The following is a 16,965-nucleotide window of genomic DNA, read 5'->3' as shown; positions in this document are numbered from 1 at the left end:
CGAAGAACTTTTTCAAATGTACTTATCACTTTCAAAATGTGGTAGGTTGTTCTCAGTAATTAGATAAACAAATTTGTATACCAGCTTTTTAATATCAGACTTAGAAAACACAAAGCAATTTTTCAAACTTAGCAATTTCTATTTCACAAAAAATTAAATAAATTCGATCATAATGAGCTTCGAAAATGTTTGCACCACAGTAAGTTGTGTTGTAGTATTTACAAAGTCTAGAGCACATTTCACCTTTTTATGTGCAGTGGGTGAGCAGGAAATATTTCTTACACACTGAAAAATGAAAGCTGCAGGAAACGCAATAAAAAGATTTTGTTAGCATTTATGCCAGAAACAAATACAGGATGTTAATGTTTGCCATAACCATACATCTGGTGTTTTTCTTATATTTTGATCCTTCTGGCATGCCCTTTTGGCAATATTCAGTGACATCTCAGAACCAGGAACACACACATCATCAATATTCTTCTATGGGTTTTCAGTGAAACAAACTGTGTCAAATCCTAGTCTCATAAGTGTCCTTGTTCTTCCAGTTTTACCATTATTGAACACCAGACGAGCATCACTTGAGGAAATTGTAACAGTAGTGGAAGAGCAAAATGTTGCCTTACGGCATCTCTTCTATGAGAGGATATTAAAAGCTTTTGTTTGGGTTTTGTGTTCTACCATGTGTACATTTTTTTTTTTTCCAATAAATTGTAATTAATCACATCGTAAGTAGACTTGCAGTCTTCTACACTCCAGAGATATCTTCTCTGATGGCAGGAAGTAATAAAATATCACAAACAAGGACAGAGTCATCTACGAAAAGGGACATGGCACTGCACATTGCTTGAAACAAGATGGCTTGTAAATTCATTTGTAGCAAAAATTAAACTCTGAAAATTGGAGATAATATTTCTAACATGCTACACAACTATTTCGTGGTGGTGGTGGTGGTTATTGAACTTTTCTTACATCACCCCTCCCCTCTTAAGAACATGTTCTCACAGTATAAGTTTATTTTTTTTTATTGTGTTAGAAATAAATATGCGGATCAGAAAAATTAATAACTGGTTAATTTTTTGACACACACACACACACACACACACACACACACACACACACACACACACACACACAACACAAATCGAAACATAATGCACCTCTCCCAGAACACATTGACACTAGTTCCATTCACATACATTGAATAATTTGCCTCTTAAGGGTGAGCTGAGTGAAATGTAACATTACACGTGTGTCCTGTCTTGGATGTGGCACACAGCATACACAGAGAACTTCTCAAGGAGGGGCAGTAGTGAGAAAGAAGTCCCTCGTCAGAGAGTATGCTTCTGATGTTTTATTCATATGTAATTGAGAACTTTCTCAGAGAACATTCTTTTGCTCTGAGAATGTTCTCTGGAGAATATTCTCTTTTTTATTCATTTGACACACTGACTCACCAGGATTGTCCAAGGATTACGTAACAAAACAGCAGCAGTTAGTATTTTCAATGACAAGTCATTAGACTGTGTGAATCACATTATGTTAAGAAAGCTAATTTGTTGCAGAAACTTAAATACATCACTAGATCTTGCTGCTTCTGTTGTATTTTTGACCACAATTTCGGCCTTGGAGACTCACTGTCTAACCATCTGTTGTAAGATTGCTGCTGTATTATGGCCTGACTTAATTCCAAATTGCTTCAGAACTTCATAAGCTTTATTCTGCCTGCACTTAAATCATTGAAGGTGATCACAGCGTCATTGACACCTAATCTTCAGTGTTTTCAAGCCAACAAATACATTTTTGGGCACTGTGGTCCATACAGCATTGTTGAAAGACTCATTTACATTTTGAGTTTTTCCTTTGAGGCATTTCTTCCGAAGATCTGGATATGCTAGATGTCTATATACTGGCTTTATTACTGCTCCAACAGCCTCAGGGATGGTGTTTCTATGGTGTTCTCAACATCTGATGTTTTGTGGAAAAATGTTGCCCACTCTGCTTTCCTCATTCCTTCCAGGTTGTTGGTATTCTTTCTAATGCAGTTTTATGTCATTATAGGGTCTGCTACTAATTACTGATCTGAATGAACTGGAATCACCATCACCAATGAATTTAGCAAGCTACGTTCTGTTAGAGTGAGTGCTGAGAGATCTTCACAGCTGAGGCACTTTCCACCAAGGTTTTGACACCTATTAGGTGTCTCTTCATCAGAATGAACAGTTGCTAAATCCTATAAAATAATACACAGAAATCACATGTGGCAAAAAAACACATTAACCAAGATGACAATTTTCATTACTTTCTTCTTATGTCTTTGCATTTTTATACAGCCTCAATCTAGTATACGGTTGCTGAATAACAGCCGTGTTCAAAACTGTAATGTCATATGCAGTAACTCATCTTAAAGAAAGTCCTCATTGCACAAAAGTGTATGCTGAGAATATGAGAGATGCTGGCCCTGAATCATCTTGCAGGCAACTGTTCAAGATGATAGGTATTTTAAGAATACATAATTTCTCTCAGGATGTAAATAATACATTAGAGTTTAGAAACGATTACAGTACTAGGAAAAAAATGACTGTCATTACTCTTCATTTAAAATGACGTAACCTCAGAAATCAGCGAATATTACACAACCAAACCTTTTGAGTTCTTTCCCAATGGTATCAAAATGCTTGACGGACAGCAAAGCTAAATTTGAGTTAGCTTAAAAAAATTCTTCCTCAGAAACTCCTATTGCATAGAAATGTTTTTATTTAATAGCTTCATTAATGCATACTTACTTCAGTTATAAAACTAAATTTTGTTGTGTGTTATGTGAAATCATGTGCACATGGTAAGCATGTAGCAACATTTAAATAGAAATTATGTTAATATTCTGTAAATTGACCCATGTAACTAAGGTATTTGAAGTTTGTATATTGTGATTGCTTACATTATGATATAAAACTTGTGTAACAACTTTTCTTTCAGGGTCATATTTTATTACTGATGATGACTTGAAAAGGAACATTGCTCAAAACAAACTGATTTACGTGACAAAGTATGCAATACCTCTCCTTAGACATGTTAAGAAGGTATCTGAGGTTCGTTTGAAGGGAGTAACTTACTATACATTTTAATTTGTCTGAAAGTTGTGTGTTTATACATGATCAAAAATAACATTTGGACTTAATTTTATTTATCACCATTTGTCAAAGGATCTAAAAAAAAAAAAAAAAAAAAAAAAAAAAAACACTGTCAAGCAATAAATGCCTGTCTTTTAAGTTGACAATAATTACAATGGAGAGTATTTTCAGTGCAGTCATGAATTGTGTTTTGATAAGATTAAGCACGAAACAAAAAGATGACTTGTTTATAATTTCGCATTATGAAGAGTTTTCAGTGTCAGACTTTTAACATCTTGTTTTACTATATCACTCACTGGGTTCAAAAATTTAGGCAAATACCAATGTACTAACATAAACTTGTGTTTTCATAGAGTAGAAAGAGTAAAAAGATGACTATTTCCTTCGTTTGTTTCTACATTTTGAAGCAATGGTCACTATGCTCATGAAATTTAATCTTCCTTATTTTTCCTTAAGGCAATTTACTTGGAAACTACGTAAGGTAGCACATGAAAAATATAATTATTTAACTGGCTTAAACATTAGGTGATAGCCTTTACCCTGGAATGACACAGCTAGTAATTTCTTTGGTATCATTACATTGACCATAAAACTTATGTCCTCTGTTTAAAAGTAAATTAACATTTAGATAGCTTCTTCTTCCAGTAATTCATGATCACAACTATGATGTGGTGTACAAACAAAGAATTCCAAAAGGTTCAGCAAAGGGCCACGAGAAAATGGATTACGATAGCGGCCCCTCTTGTCTCGTAGGTAAGAGTACCGTTTGTAGTTGAACATTTCGTTTGTTGTTAGGTTCATGCAGGCGTGAAGTACCTGAAAACAACACATACTGTCATACACAAGCAATGAAGAGTGTCAGGATACATCGCTCATATATTCAGTATTCCACAAAGTATTAACACCAGCACTACTTAACTTCAGCATACTCACAGAAGTACAGGTCAGAATCCATCCTAGGCCACAAAATACAAGGGCTTCAATCAATCCCAAGGCATATAAAATACCAAAACCTTCAACAGCAATGCAATAGCAAGCAAAGTATATTGTAAATGAGCAGTTGATTGCAATGCTCATAACAAACAAGAAGAACCACATTCTGAAAAAACAAAAAAGGGGACAATTAATATTAGCTTTTTCTTAAATGACTTTACAATTAACTTTAATTTAGTTTCTTAAAAATGAAGGTAAGTTGAACTTTACCTTCTGTGAATCACATAACTTTCACAGGTGGGGATAGTGAGAAAATTCAGCTTCAAACCAAGAGTGCTCCCTCATTTAAAAGGTTAATAAGATAGCTGGCACCTAAATGTTGCAGTATTATAACATGACTAATGCCCATAATATGATTATTAGCTCTCACAAGAATTAAACATCTATATTTTAAATAATTTAGAAGCAAGGATAAGAACTCACAGAACCAAGACCTTCGCTAGCTTTCAGGCCACACCTCTACAACTAAATATGTGACAACACTGCAATTCTTTGGCTTGACTGGGTTGGGTGGCATGAAAAAGAACTTGGCAGTACGAGTCCACTTAACAATAAGACACTGCACCCCTTCGGGCCTAGATGCAAGCCCTGCTTTGATTGGGAAAAATTATCATAAAGCTGTTGTAGCCTCTCCTAAGGCAAGCTGCCCCAACTGTTGTAACTGGTTACTGGCACTGGGAAGAAGTTTGTTTGAGCTTGTCCTACTCGTGTTCTGTTGGGCCAAATCTGCAGATTTTGCTGGCCACAGGAGTACCTAAACATCATACACAGTCAGTTCATCCCAGTGTGTTGTCCTCCATGATTAGTGTTCATCAGAATTGCCCAGGTAAGTGTGATAGAACAGCTTTTATTTTTTTATATGCGTAAATTATCTGGTGGATGCACAGGGTAAGTAGCAATTTGCAGCTGTCTGCTGATGGGCTGGAGTCTCATCAGGTGATTTTAAATTTTTAAGTCATCAAAATGATTTTGATCATTATTTTTGTTCAATTAATTGGTTTAGATGTGACTTTTTTATTTATTTCCAATCCTTTCTCAGGTGATTTTAATCAATGTTTCAACTTTGTTTTCCTCTCACTTTTCTTCCTTTCAGTCTTTCCATTTGGAATTTATGTGCATTATTTTTATCTACCTGTCATAATATTTAAATATTTGAAAATGCTGATACATCTGTTCAAGATGAAATAATCTATTTATATTGACTGTGCAGTGGTGTCAAAAATGAATTTTTCAGTTCTTGACTGTTAAACTTACATTTAAAACAAATTCTTGTTGCAATATCGACAAAACGATGCAGATGTAGATTTACAAGAAAGAAGTAAAATGAAATTCAAGCCAACGTAGGCAAAATTATAAAATGATGAAGTGGAGGAAATTAAATCGAAGTTAATATGGATTAACAATTAAAATCATATTAACAAAATCCTAAACGAAAGGAAGAAAAGATTGAGAGCAAATCAAAAAGTTAAAATGACATGAATATGGATTAGAAATAATAAAAATTACATTTAAACCAATTAATTGAATAAAAATACTAATCAAAATCATTCTGATAAAGATAAAGCATCTGAGGGGATTTGAATCCACAATGCTACGGGGACCCACCAGAATGAATGGCTGCAGGGTGTAATACCAACATAATCACGATGATGACTTCAAAAAATCAATAACACCACTGTTGGTTGTTGGGCGATGAATGGCAGATAGCTCTAAATGAAGAAAAATTTAATTTAACGCAGACGAATAGGAAAAACAAACTCACAGTGTTCGAACACAGCATTAGATTAAATATCTACATGTAACAATGTAAAGTAATATTGAAATGAAACGAGCATGTGAGGATTGCAATATGGAAGGCGAACTGTCGACTTCACTTTACTGGGAGGCTTTTAGGTTAAGTGTGATTCATCTGTAAAGAAAATCACATATAGGACAGAGGTGCGACCCGTTCTCGAGTATCGCTTCAGTATTTCGGATTAAAGGAACACATCGAATCCATTCAGAGGCAGGCTGCTACATTTGTTACCGGTAGGTTCAGACAACATGCAAGTATTACATAGATGCTTCGAGAACTCATGTGGGAATCCCTGGAAGAACACTGTTAAGTAAACTTACAGAACCGGCATTTGAAGCTGACTGCAGAATGTTTCTACTGTCACCAGTGTGTGTTTAGTGTAAGGACCATGAAGATAAGAGAAAATAGGGCTCCTATGGAAACATCCACACAGTTGTTTTTTCTTCACTCTACCTTTCTTATTCCACTTGAAAATAAAGACTAGTAGGTGGTACAGGGTACCCTCCATCATGCACTGTACAATGGCTTGCAGAGTATGGCTGTACATGTGAACATACCAATGTCATCTGTGGACAAGCACTGTCCTGTCAGAAAATAACATGATACTGTCGCATGAGGAGCAACACTTCAGGATGCAGGATGTCCTTTTGTGCCTTCAGAGTTCACTCCACCATTACCAGTCTACCCCTGAGGTCAAAACAGACTGCTTCCCATACCATTGTGCTAGAAGTACTACTGCTGTGCCTCTCCAAAACATCAGAAGAATGGGAACTCTCCCTGTGTTGAAGCTGTACCATCAACAATATTCATCCAGGATAGTGCACAAGTGTGATTCTTTGCTGAACATAATGTGATGCCATTCATAGGAGTCCATACTTCCTGGTCATGGCACCACCCCAAATGCAGCTATTTCTGTTGTATTAACAGTAGCCTAAGCAAGAGACTGTAATTCACTAGTCAAGTGGTCACTAGTCTCCAAACCATGGTGCAGAATGACAAAGAATGTTACAGGGATTCCATTACGTTTTATCCATTGGCAGATGCAGATGTGAAGGGGTTGATGCTTGGCGCACAATATGGTGGTCAGACATGGTTGAGCAGAACCTCGACAAGTATGCCTGCCTTCACATTCCCATGCAGCCTGTCATCGGGCTACTGTCATATCTGAATGCCTCACAAATTTAGATATTGTACAATTTGATCAGATGGTCAAATGGAGACCCACAATAAGGCTCATTCAAACCCTGTAGGTACTGAGAATACTATCTCTCATGAGTTTGTGGAGCTCCATGTTGTTCACAGTGATCAATGTTGATACTGGTCACACCTTTTATCTACTGTAACAGATATGGTAATAATGCACTGTGGTAATCATTCCACCTGTGACACAAATTGCAAATCGAAAGATTTACAAACTCGCCGATGGTGTGTATGAGCATGAAGTTACGTGGGCAATCGACCATTTCTTCTGGGTGCTTCAGCTTTTTTTGTCAGGTTGTGTACAATATAAATTTTATAATTGAACACTTAGGTTGTTGTGGTGCTGGTGGTGGTCTTCAGTCCAGAGACTGGTTTGATGCAGCTCTCCATGCTACTCCATCCTGTGCAGGCTTCTTCATCTCCCAGTACCTACTGCAACCTACATCCTTCTGAATTTGTTTAGTGTATTCATCTCCCTCTACAATTTTTACCCTCCACGCTGCCCTCCAATACTAAATTGGTGATCCCTTGATGCCTCAGATTATGCCTTACCATCCGATCCCTCCTTCTAGTCAAGTTGTGCCACAAATATCCTCTTCTCTCCACTTCTATTCAATACCTCCTCATTAGTTATGTGATCTACCCAGCTTCTATTCTCTTCGTGTCTAAACTATTTGTCGTCCACGTTTCACTTCCATACATGGATACACTCCATACAAATACTTTCACAGATTACTTCCTGACACTTAAAACTATACTCGATGTTAACAAATTTCTCTTCTTCAGAAACGCCGTCCTTGCCATTGCCAGTATACATTTTATATCCTCTCTACTTCGACCATCATCAGTTATTTTGCTCCCTAAATAGCAAAACTCCTTTACAACTTTAAGCCTCTCATTTCCTAATCTAATTTCCTCAGCATCACCTGATTTATTTAGACTACATTTCATTATCCTCGTTTTGCTTTTGTTGATGTTCATCTTATATCCTTCTTTCAAGACACTGTATATTCTGATCAGCTGCTCTTCCAGGTCCTTTGCTGTCTCTGACAGAATTACAATGTCATCGGCGAACCTCAAAGTTTTTATTTATTCTCTATGGATTTTAATTCCTACTCCGAATTTTTCTTTTGTTTTCTTTACTGCTTGCTCAATATACAGATTGAATAACATTGGGGATAGGCTACAACCCTGTCTCACTCCCTCCCTGACCACTGCTTCTCTTTCATGCCCCTCAACTCTTATAACTGCCATCTGGTGTCTGTACAAATTGTAAATAGCCTTTCGCTCCCTGTATTTTACCCCTGCCACCTTCAGAATTTGAAAGAGAGTATTCCAGTCAATACTGTGAAAAGCTTTCTCTAAGTCTACAAATGCAAGAAACGTAGGTTTGCCTTTCTTTAATTTATTTTCTAAGATAAGTCATAGCGTCAGTATTGCCTCACGTGTTCCAACATTTCTATGGAATCCAAACTGATCTTCCTCGAGGTCGGCTTCTACCAGTTTTTCCATTCGTCTGTAAAGAATTCGCGTTACTATTTTGCAGCCATGGCTTATTAAACTGATAGTTCGGTAATTTTCACATCTGTCAACACCTGCTTTCTTTGGGATTGGAATTATTATATTCTTCTTGAAGTCTGAGGGTATTTCACCTGTCTCATACGTCTTGCTCACCAGATGGTACAGTTTTGTTAGGCCTGGCTCTCAGTAGTTCTAATGGAATGTTGTCTACTCCTTGGGCCTTGTTTCGACTCAGGTCTTTCAGTGCTCTGTCAAACTCTTCACGCAGTATCGTATCTCCCATTTCATCTTCATCTACATTCTCTTCCATTTCCATAATAATGTCCTCAAGAACATCGCCCTTGTATAGACCCTCTATATACTCCTTCCACCTTTCTGCTTTCCCTTCTTTGCTTAGAACTGGGCTTCCATCTGAGCTCTTGGTATTCATGCAAGTGGTTCTCTTTTCTCCGAAGGTCTCTTTAATTTTCCTGTAGGCAGTATGTGTCTTACCCCTAGTGATATGCACGTCTACACCCTTAAATTTGTCCTCTAGCCATCCCTGCTTAGCCATTTTGCATTTCCTGTCGATCTCAATTTTTGAGACGTTTGTATTCCTTTTTGCCTGCTTCATTTACCGCATTTTTGTATTTTCTCTTTTCATCAATTAAATTCAATGTCGCTTCTGTTACCCAAGGATTTCTATTAGCCCTCGTCTTTTTACTTACTTGATCCTCTGCTGCTTTCACTATTTCATCTCTCAAAGCTACCCATTCTTCTTCTACTGTATTTCTTTCCCTGATTATTGTCAAGCGTTCCCTAATGTTCTCCCTGAAACACTTTACACAGCAGAAAAAGAAGGGAAATGGACAGTCTAATGAGACAGGGGACATAAAGCAGTGATATATAGACTGTTTTACCTCAATCTCATGATACGAATGTGATTTATTTTTACTGTAGTTTCTGAACTCTTGAAAAATTGGATAATGACTGTAGACAGTAGTGCTGCTTCTTGGTGTTTCCTGACAGTGAAGGCACATAAAAATTCATCTTTGGAGAGATATGCCTTCTTTAAGATACCTAGATAGTTTATCCGAGTCACATCACAACATCATAATACACTGTGACATTTCAAGTGGCTGATAATGGTTTTTTCTGTAACTTCTAAGTTCAAAAACTGAGACAAACCTAATCACTATTCTCCATTAAATAGTGCCACTTCCATGATATGTTTATGCATATCCATAATTTTTTGATAAACTGGAGAGCTCAAAACAACAAAACTGGATGTTCGTGGCAAATTCAATTTAGTGGCAAAAGTTATCCAAGTTGACTAAGCTCCTTCAGTGCAATAGTGCATTCAAGAAACTGTTACTACATTCAAGACACTGTCTCTTTCGCAGCGATACCTCATTATTTACATTTCACTGTGCATTATTTATGGTTCTAAAAAAAGGTAAACGTTAGTTTTCTCTCAAAAGGGAAACAGCACACAAAATTGTATTGGAAAATAACAACCAGAGTCAAAGTACAGTGCAGAACTGAAATGGATAGGTGTAGCCTGTAATTTTTTCAGATTACGTTGCAGACATAAGGAAGAACAACAGTTACTTCAAATATTATGCAGAAATGGTCCTGTCTGTATTCTAGTCCTATTCCAAGCTTTTCGAAAATAAGATACATTATTATTAGCTAGATGCGCGCGCGCGCGCACACACACACACACACACACACACACACACACACACACACACACACACACACACAACCTGTAGGATTTCTGTGTAAAAGGGCAGAGGTTTGATTCCAAATTAATGTGCATAAGGTTTTGTTTATTTTCTTTCTTGCCCTAGGAGACATGTCTACATGGAAACAGCAGAATACAGGGTTTGTTATTAATTTTCCACAGATATGGCTATAAGTCAATGAGGGTCATTTATGGTGGCAACATTTGCTGTTAACGTCACATATGATGTGGCGGACTTCGACAAAAAATTGAAATAATAGTATAGTTAATTATAAATTCCATGATGTTACAGTACAAGGGCAAAGGTGATTGTGATTGTTGTTGTTGTTGTTGTTGTTGTTGTGGTCTTCAGTCCTGAGACTGGTTTGATGCAGCTCTCCATGCTACTCTACCCTGTGCAAGCTTCTTCATCTCCCAGTACCTATTGCAACCTACATCCTTCTGAATCTGCTTAGTGTATTGATCTCTTGGTCTCCCTCTACGATTTTTACCCTCCACGCTGCCCTCCAATGCTAGATTTGTGATCCCTTGATGCCTCAAAACATGTCCTACCAACCGATCCCTTCTTCTAGTCAAGTTGTGCCACAAACTTCTCTTCTCCCCAATCCTATTCAATACCTCCTCATTAGTTACGTGATCTACCCACTTTATCTTCAGCATTCTTCTGTAGCACCACATTTCGAAAGCTTCTATTCTCTTCTTGTCCAAACTGGTTATCGTCCATGTTTCACTTCCATACATGGCTACACTCCATACAAATACTTTCAGAAACGACTTCCTGACACTTAAATCTATACTCGATGCTAACAAATTTCTTTTCTTCAGAAACGATTTCCTTGCCATTGCCAATCTACATTTTATATCCTCTCTACTTCAACCATCATCAGTTATTTTACTCCCTAAATAGCAAAACTCCTTTACTACTTTAAGTGTCTCATTTCCTAATCTAATTCCCTCAGCATCACCCGACTTAATTAGACTACATTCCATTATCCTTGTTTTGTTCACTTATATCCTCCTTTCAAGACACTGTCCATTCCATTCAACTGCTCTTCCAAGTCCTTTGCTGTCTCTGACAGAATTACAATGTCATCGGCGAACCTCAAAGTTTTTACTTCTTCTCCATGAATTTTAATATCTACTCCGAATTTTTCTTTTGTTTCCTTTACTGCTTGCTCAATATACAGATTGAATAACATCGGGGAGAGGCTACAACCCTGTCTCACTCTTTTCCCAACCACTGCCTCCCTTTCATGCCCCTCGACTCTTATAACTGCCATTTGGATTCTGTACAAATTGTAAATAACCTTTCGCTCCCTGTATTTTACCCCTGCCACCTTCAGAATTTGAAAGAGAGTATTCCAGTTAACGTTGTCAAAAGCTTTCTCTAAGTCTACAAATGCTAGAAACGTAGGTTTGCCTTTTCTTAATCTTTCTTCTAAGATAAGTCGTAAGGTTAGTATTGCCTCACGTGTTCCAACATTTCTACGGAATCCAAACTGATCTTCCCCGAGGTCCGCTTCTACCAGTTTTTCCATTCGTCTGTAAAGAATTCGCGTTAGTATTTTGCAGCTGTGACTTACTAAACTGATGGTTCGGTAATTTTCACATCTGTCAACACCTGCTTTCTTTGGGATTGGAATTATTATATTCTTCTTGAAGTCTGTGGGTATTTTGTCTGTCTCATACATCTTGCTCACCAGATGGTAGAGTTTTGTCATGACTGTCTCTCCCAAGGCCATCAGTAGTTCTAATGGAATGTTATCTACTCCCGGGGCCTTGTTTCGACTCAGGTCTTTCAGTGCTCTGTCAAACTCTTCACGCAGTATCGTATCTCCCATTTCATCTTCATCTACATCCTCTTCCATTTCCATAATATTGTCCTCAAGTACATCACCCTTGTATAATCCCTCTATATACTCCTTCCACCTTTCTGCCTTCCCTTCTTTGCTTAGAACTGGGTTGCCATCTGAGCTCTTGATATTCATACAAGTGGTTCTCTTCTCTCCAAAGGTCTCTTTAATTTTCCTGTAGGCAGTATCTATCTTACCCCTAGTGAGACAAGCCTCTACATCCTTACATTTGTCCTCTAGCCATCCCTGCTTAGCCATTTTGCACTTCCTGTCGATCTCATTTTTGAGACATTTGTATTCCTTTTTGCCTGCTTCATTTACTGCATTTTTATATTTTCTCCTTTCATCAATTAAATTCAGTATTTCTTCTGTTACCCAAGGATTTCTATTGGCCCTCGTCTTTTTACCTACTTGATCCTCTGCTGCCTTCACTACTTCATCCCTCAGATCTACCCATTCTTCTTCTACTGTATTTCTTTCCCCCATTCCTGTCAATTGTTCCCTTATGCTCTCCCTGAAACTCTCTACAACCTCTGGTTCTATCAGTTTATTCAGGTCCCATCTCCTTAAATTCCCACCTTTTTGCAGTTTCTTCAGTTTCAATCTGCAGTTCATAACCAATAGATTGTGGTCAGAATCCACATATGCCCCTGGAAATGTCTTACAATTTAAAACCTGGTTCCTAAATCTCTGTCTTACCGTTATATAATCTATCTGATACCTTTTAGTATCTCCAGGATTCTTCCAGGTATACAACCTTCTTTTATGATTCTTGCTCCTTATTCTGTCTAAACAGCAGCAGCAGTAGGTATACTTAGAATTATATTACTGAATTAAAAACAGGCTACACAACTCAAATGTACCTTTTATAAAAGAGGCCAGGAGACTAAGCTATAGTTTTGAGGGGGGAGGGGGATTGTAATGTGTATCATTCAGTATTACAATTCACGCATTCACTTTCTAAACTTTCTTTCGAAAAAAGTCCTGTGACTTTATGGTTATAGTCATAACCTTCAGGCAAATTACACTTAAGTATTAACATAAAAAAGACCTAAATACCAATGGTATACGGTGAAGGTTTGATGATGCAAGCTGTGTTGATGTGCCACCAAACAAAGGCAGTGTTACAGATGTAACGAGATCTTCACTTTTCATGGAATTATCTGGATACAGATACAGAGGCTGAACTGCTTAATTTCGTTCACACATGTGAACTTCATTCTGCAATAATTTATCAAGTTAGACATTTTCACCATATGTGGTACCAGTCTTCTTCTGCACTGAACATTCTAATGCAGCAAATTGTCTGTCATCACAAATTCTATAACCGGTAATGAGAGCTCATGATTCAAAATCATGATACTTGAACCATTTTGCTTTGAGTCCATACACTTTATTCATAAGTCATGTCTCATCATTAACTGGCTGTTTGTGGTCACATTACTACTGTTATGGAGCAAATATGATGTCTTTTGAGACTTGGGACCAGCATAGCATGCCTGAGCGCATTGCACAATGATACATAAAACACAATGATTGTCCGCTCCACTGATTAGCGTTTAGTGAGCAAAATACATATTGTCACTACCAGAATGTAATATTTTTTGACAAACTGGTATTTCCCACAGTGAATTATGGTCCAGGATGAGTATATGAGCCACATGGTGTCTGTTTTGAACCCCACCTGTAATCCATGAGTCACCTCACAACGACCGTGTGCCAGCAACGATTTGGGGCTGGATGTGTTCCAATAGACTGGAGCTGCCACATAAGATCAGATGGCTGACTTCTTGTCCAGTATACTTATTATGGGCAGTGATGATCCCATCAGTGCAAGAACTGTATCAGTCTCCACTATATAGATGTTGGACAAAAGTATGGAAACACTGTGAGAAATGCATTCCAGACCATAAATCCATACACTAGCCAAGCCCACACATGGTTCTGTTGTATTTGACCATGAATGGCATCTATTGAGGGCACGCAACATGTTACAAGGGTCAGTTGTGGTCAGAACAGTTTTCTTTGTAGATGTAGGTACATTACATGGAAGCTAAGTGAATTTGAATGTGGGAAAATTGTTGGTGTTTGTGTGATGAGTGCTTCCGTAACCCAAGGTAGCCAAAGTGTTTGGTGTTTAAAGAGGCACCGTGTCTTAGATATATACTGCACATATAGAAAGAGGAAACATATCATCCGCAAAGTCACAATTTGGATGAAAGTGTTTGTGGAGTGATTATGACAGTCACTGAAGAGAATTGTGACAAAAAATAAGAGGACAAAAGCTGCAAAAGTCACTGCAGAACTGAGTGTCTTACAAACACTGTCAACACTGATACATGAAGGGTGGTCCATTGGGGGTGGGGGGGGGGGGGGGGGGGGAGCACAGTTACCTTTTAAGGCTGCATTACTTCCAATTTTGTAACCACTTTGGCTGATCAGGTCCAGCCCCCACTGGTGGTGCTGTGTTCCAAAATGACAGGGCCCCTGTTCACACAGCCCAAATTGTCCAGGATGAATTGTCGAAATCTCCCCTGGCCACCACAGTCACTAGAACTCAATATCATTAAGGTTTTGTGGTCTACTTTTGAGAGAATGGTGCATGATTGCTACACACCTCCACCACTGTTACCTGAACTTGCCACTATTTTTTAAGAATAATGGTATAAGAATCCTTGAAATCTATGCAGGAGCTGCCATTGTCCATTCCAAAATGAATGGAAGTTGTTTTCAATGCAAACATGTTTCCCTACACCATATGGTATGTTACACCTCATGTATTAGGCATGGTAATGTGTTGTTTTTTTGATTTTCCCATATTTCTGTCCACCCCTCTCAATGTCAGGTATAGTGCAGGAACAGTTTGCAGAACACAACCATATTTCTCTTTGTAACTGGCTGCCTCCTGCAACTGACCTCATCTCCATTTAAAACATATGGACAGAGACTAAACAGACCATATTAGAATATTGACCTAAGCTCATTCCAGAAACCTGCAGAGATCTTTGTAACATCACTAACTGCAATGATAGATGTAGCAGAAAATGACAGATTTATTATTCACCTTGTAGACTACTTTTCTTGCACGATGCAGATGATCACTGGAGTGGATAGAGTAAACAAATTAATGCATTAACACAAAAATTAATTGCTGATGGTGGGATTCAATTTAAATCAGGCTGTTGTGTCCTTGATGACTGGTCTGTCGACTACGCCATTTAACTATGATTTACTATACTAAGTGTTGCACTATTCACAATATTGTGAAAAGATTGCTACTCCACATACATGTTAACTTGCAGACAAGCACAAAAAAAGACTGAAAAGCAAGTAAGCCTTTGGAAAGGCGTCCTCCTGAATTAAGACAAAAAACCACACACACACACACACAAATCCAAAAAAGAGGCCTTTTAGCTGAAAGCTTACTTGTTTAGCAGTCTTTTTGTTATCCCTGTCTGCAACTCAACATCTCCACTATATGGTAAGTAGCAATCTAGCCTTTTCACAGTATTTTTGTTGTTCTATCCTGGATTTTCCATTATTTGATGTTGTAATATTCGGGATTTCTTACTGTTATGCCACCTTGTTTCCCCAGCTTATGACTTCAAATTCCAATTCAATGTCTGAAATCTTAGGACTGACTTGTTACTCTATCAATGACATTCTGTGATAGAATTTACCATTTATATTAGCTCTGCTACATAAGTGGAATGTGGCACAGTGCAAGGATCAGTAGTTCATACTTGCTCCAATATAGTATGTTGAAGATTTACTGCATCATACCTGTTGCGTAACCCAACACAGTTGTAGATGAACGGGCAATGGTGGTCGAAATATTCAACACAACGACCACAAACCCTGCAATGTTTTGCACGTAATGGTCGCAGACAACGGCATGTGTGGCAAAGACGCTGCAGTACCTGTAAATGCAAAAACAAACATTAATTTCTATACATCATGAAACAACATAGTTCACATAGTTTGTTCAGAGCAGCACGAGGTTGGTATTGAAGTGAGTTAAGAGGAGCATATTTGTAGAGTTTACTCTTTACCCACATTAAGTAGTGTGATATACTGTTTTCTGTTTACAAGTGAATAATCATGCTTGAAGTAAATAGATTCTGAGGGAAAACTAAATATGACCAATGACAGCCGAAATGTGATTCTTGCTATTCATCACTCTTCACTTGGTATTTTCTGATTCTTTCTATTTTAACATTACTTTATAGTAAGGAAATCTCTTAATCTGAAAGCTATTATATGTACCTGTTATTTCAACTTAACAGTGTCCACTAAAATGCCAGTTAGCAGCAAAGTATTTGGTGAAACACATTAGGCTCATTAAGTGAGGAACGAAAAAACACTGAAAAAGAGTACATCTGTTGCTTATACAAGTGTTCACGTGGGATTACACTTGTTAGCTGGTGAGAGACAAATAAAAAGTGATGATGTGTCCATCACTTGGAAGGAGGCTAGATGATCTCTGACATGAGGTTGCTCTCATCCTCAATTTTAGAACACAACCAAAGCTGGAATTGTTCAATACTGAATCGATTGTTACAAAGTGTTTAAGATATTTAACTGCAAAATGCACTTTTAATAAGACAATAAGTTCACCTGAAAAAGGTGCGCTATAAATTATTTGTATGAAAGATCCAAAAGGTATTTTTTAAATTATTATTATTATTATTTTTTTTTTTTTTTTTAATTTTCCAATGCAACAACAATTGTTACACATTACCCGTTTCA

At 37.6% G+C, this 16,965-nt stretch overlaps 2 protein-coding genes across 5 annotated transcripts in view; one reads left to right on the top strand and one right to left on the bottom strand.

Moving 5' to 3' along the window:
* LOC126457793 (spindle and kinetochore-associated protein 1-like) overlaps positions 1–3,223 on the top strand; it is a 108,323-nt gene extending 105,100 nt beyond the window's left edge. For all 4 annotated transcript variants that reach the window (XM_050094382.1, XM_050094381.1, XM_050094384.1 and 1 more), the window contains exon 6: positions 2,974–3,223. In XM_050094382.1, the coding sequence (XP_049950339.1) occupies positions 2,974–3,122 (149 nt within the window). In that variant the 3' untranslated portion in view covers positions 3,123–3,223. The remainder of the gene's footprint in view (positions 1–2,973) is intronic.
* Positions 3,224–3,276: 53 nt separating this feature from the next.
* The window catches only part of LOC126457792 (uncharacterized), a 73,492-nt gene continuing 59,803 nt past the window's right edge, over positions 3,277–16,965 (bottom strand). Inside the window, exons 8-10 of the mRNA XM_050094379.1 lie at positions 16,000–16,136; positions 4,062–4,227; positions 3,277–3,944 (exon numbers count right to left, since the gene is read on the bottom strand). Of these exons, the coding sequence (XP_049950336.1) occupies positions 3,753–3,944; positions 4,062–4,227; positions 16,000–16,136 (495 nt within the window). The 3' untranslated portion in view covers positions 3,277–3,752. The remainder of the gene's footprint in view (positions 3,945–4,061; positions 4,228–15,999; positions 16,137–16,965) is intronic.

The sequence above is a fragment of the Schistocerca serialis genome, chromosome 2 (assembly GCF_023864345.2).
Source record: "Schistocerca serialis cubense isolate TAMUIC-IGC-003099 chromosome 2, iqSchSeri2.2, whole genome shotgun sequence".
NCBI lineage: Eukaryota > Metazoa > Arthropoda > Insecta > Orthoptera > Acrididae > Schistocerca > Schistocerca serialis.
The sequence above is the reverse complement of the archived record's forward strand: the minus strand, read 5'-3'. Positions and strand labels throughout refer to the sequence as shown.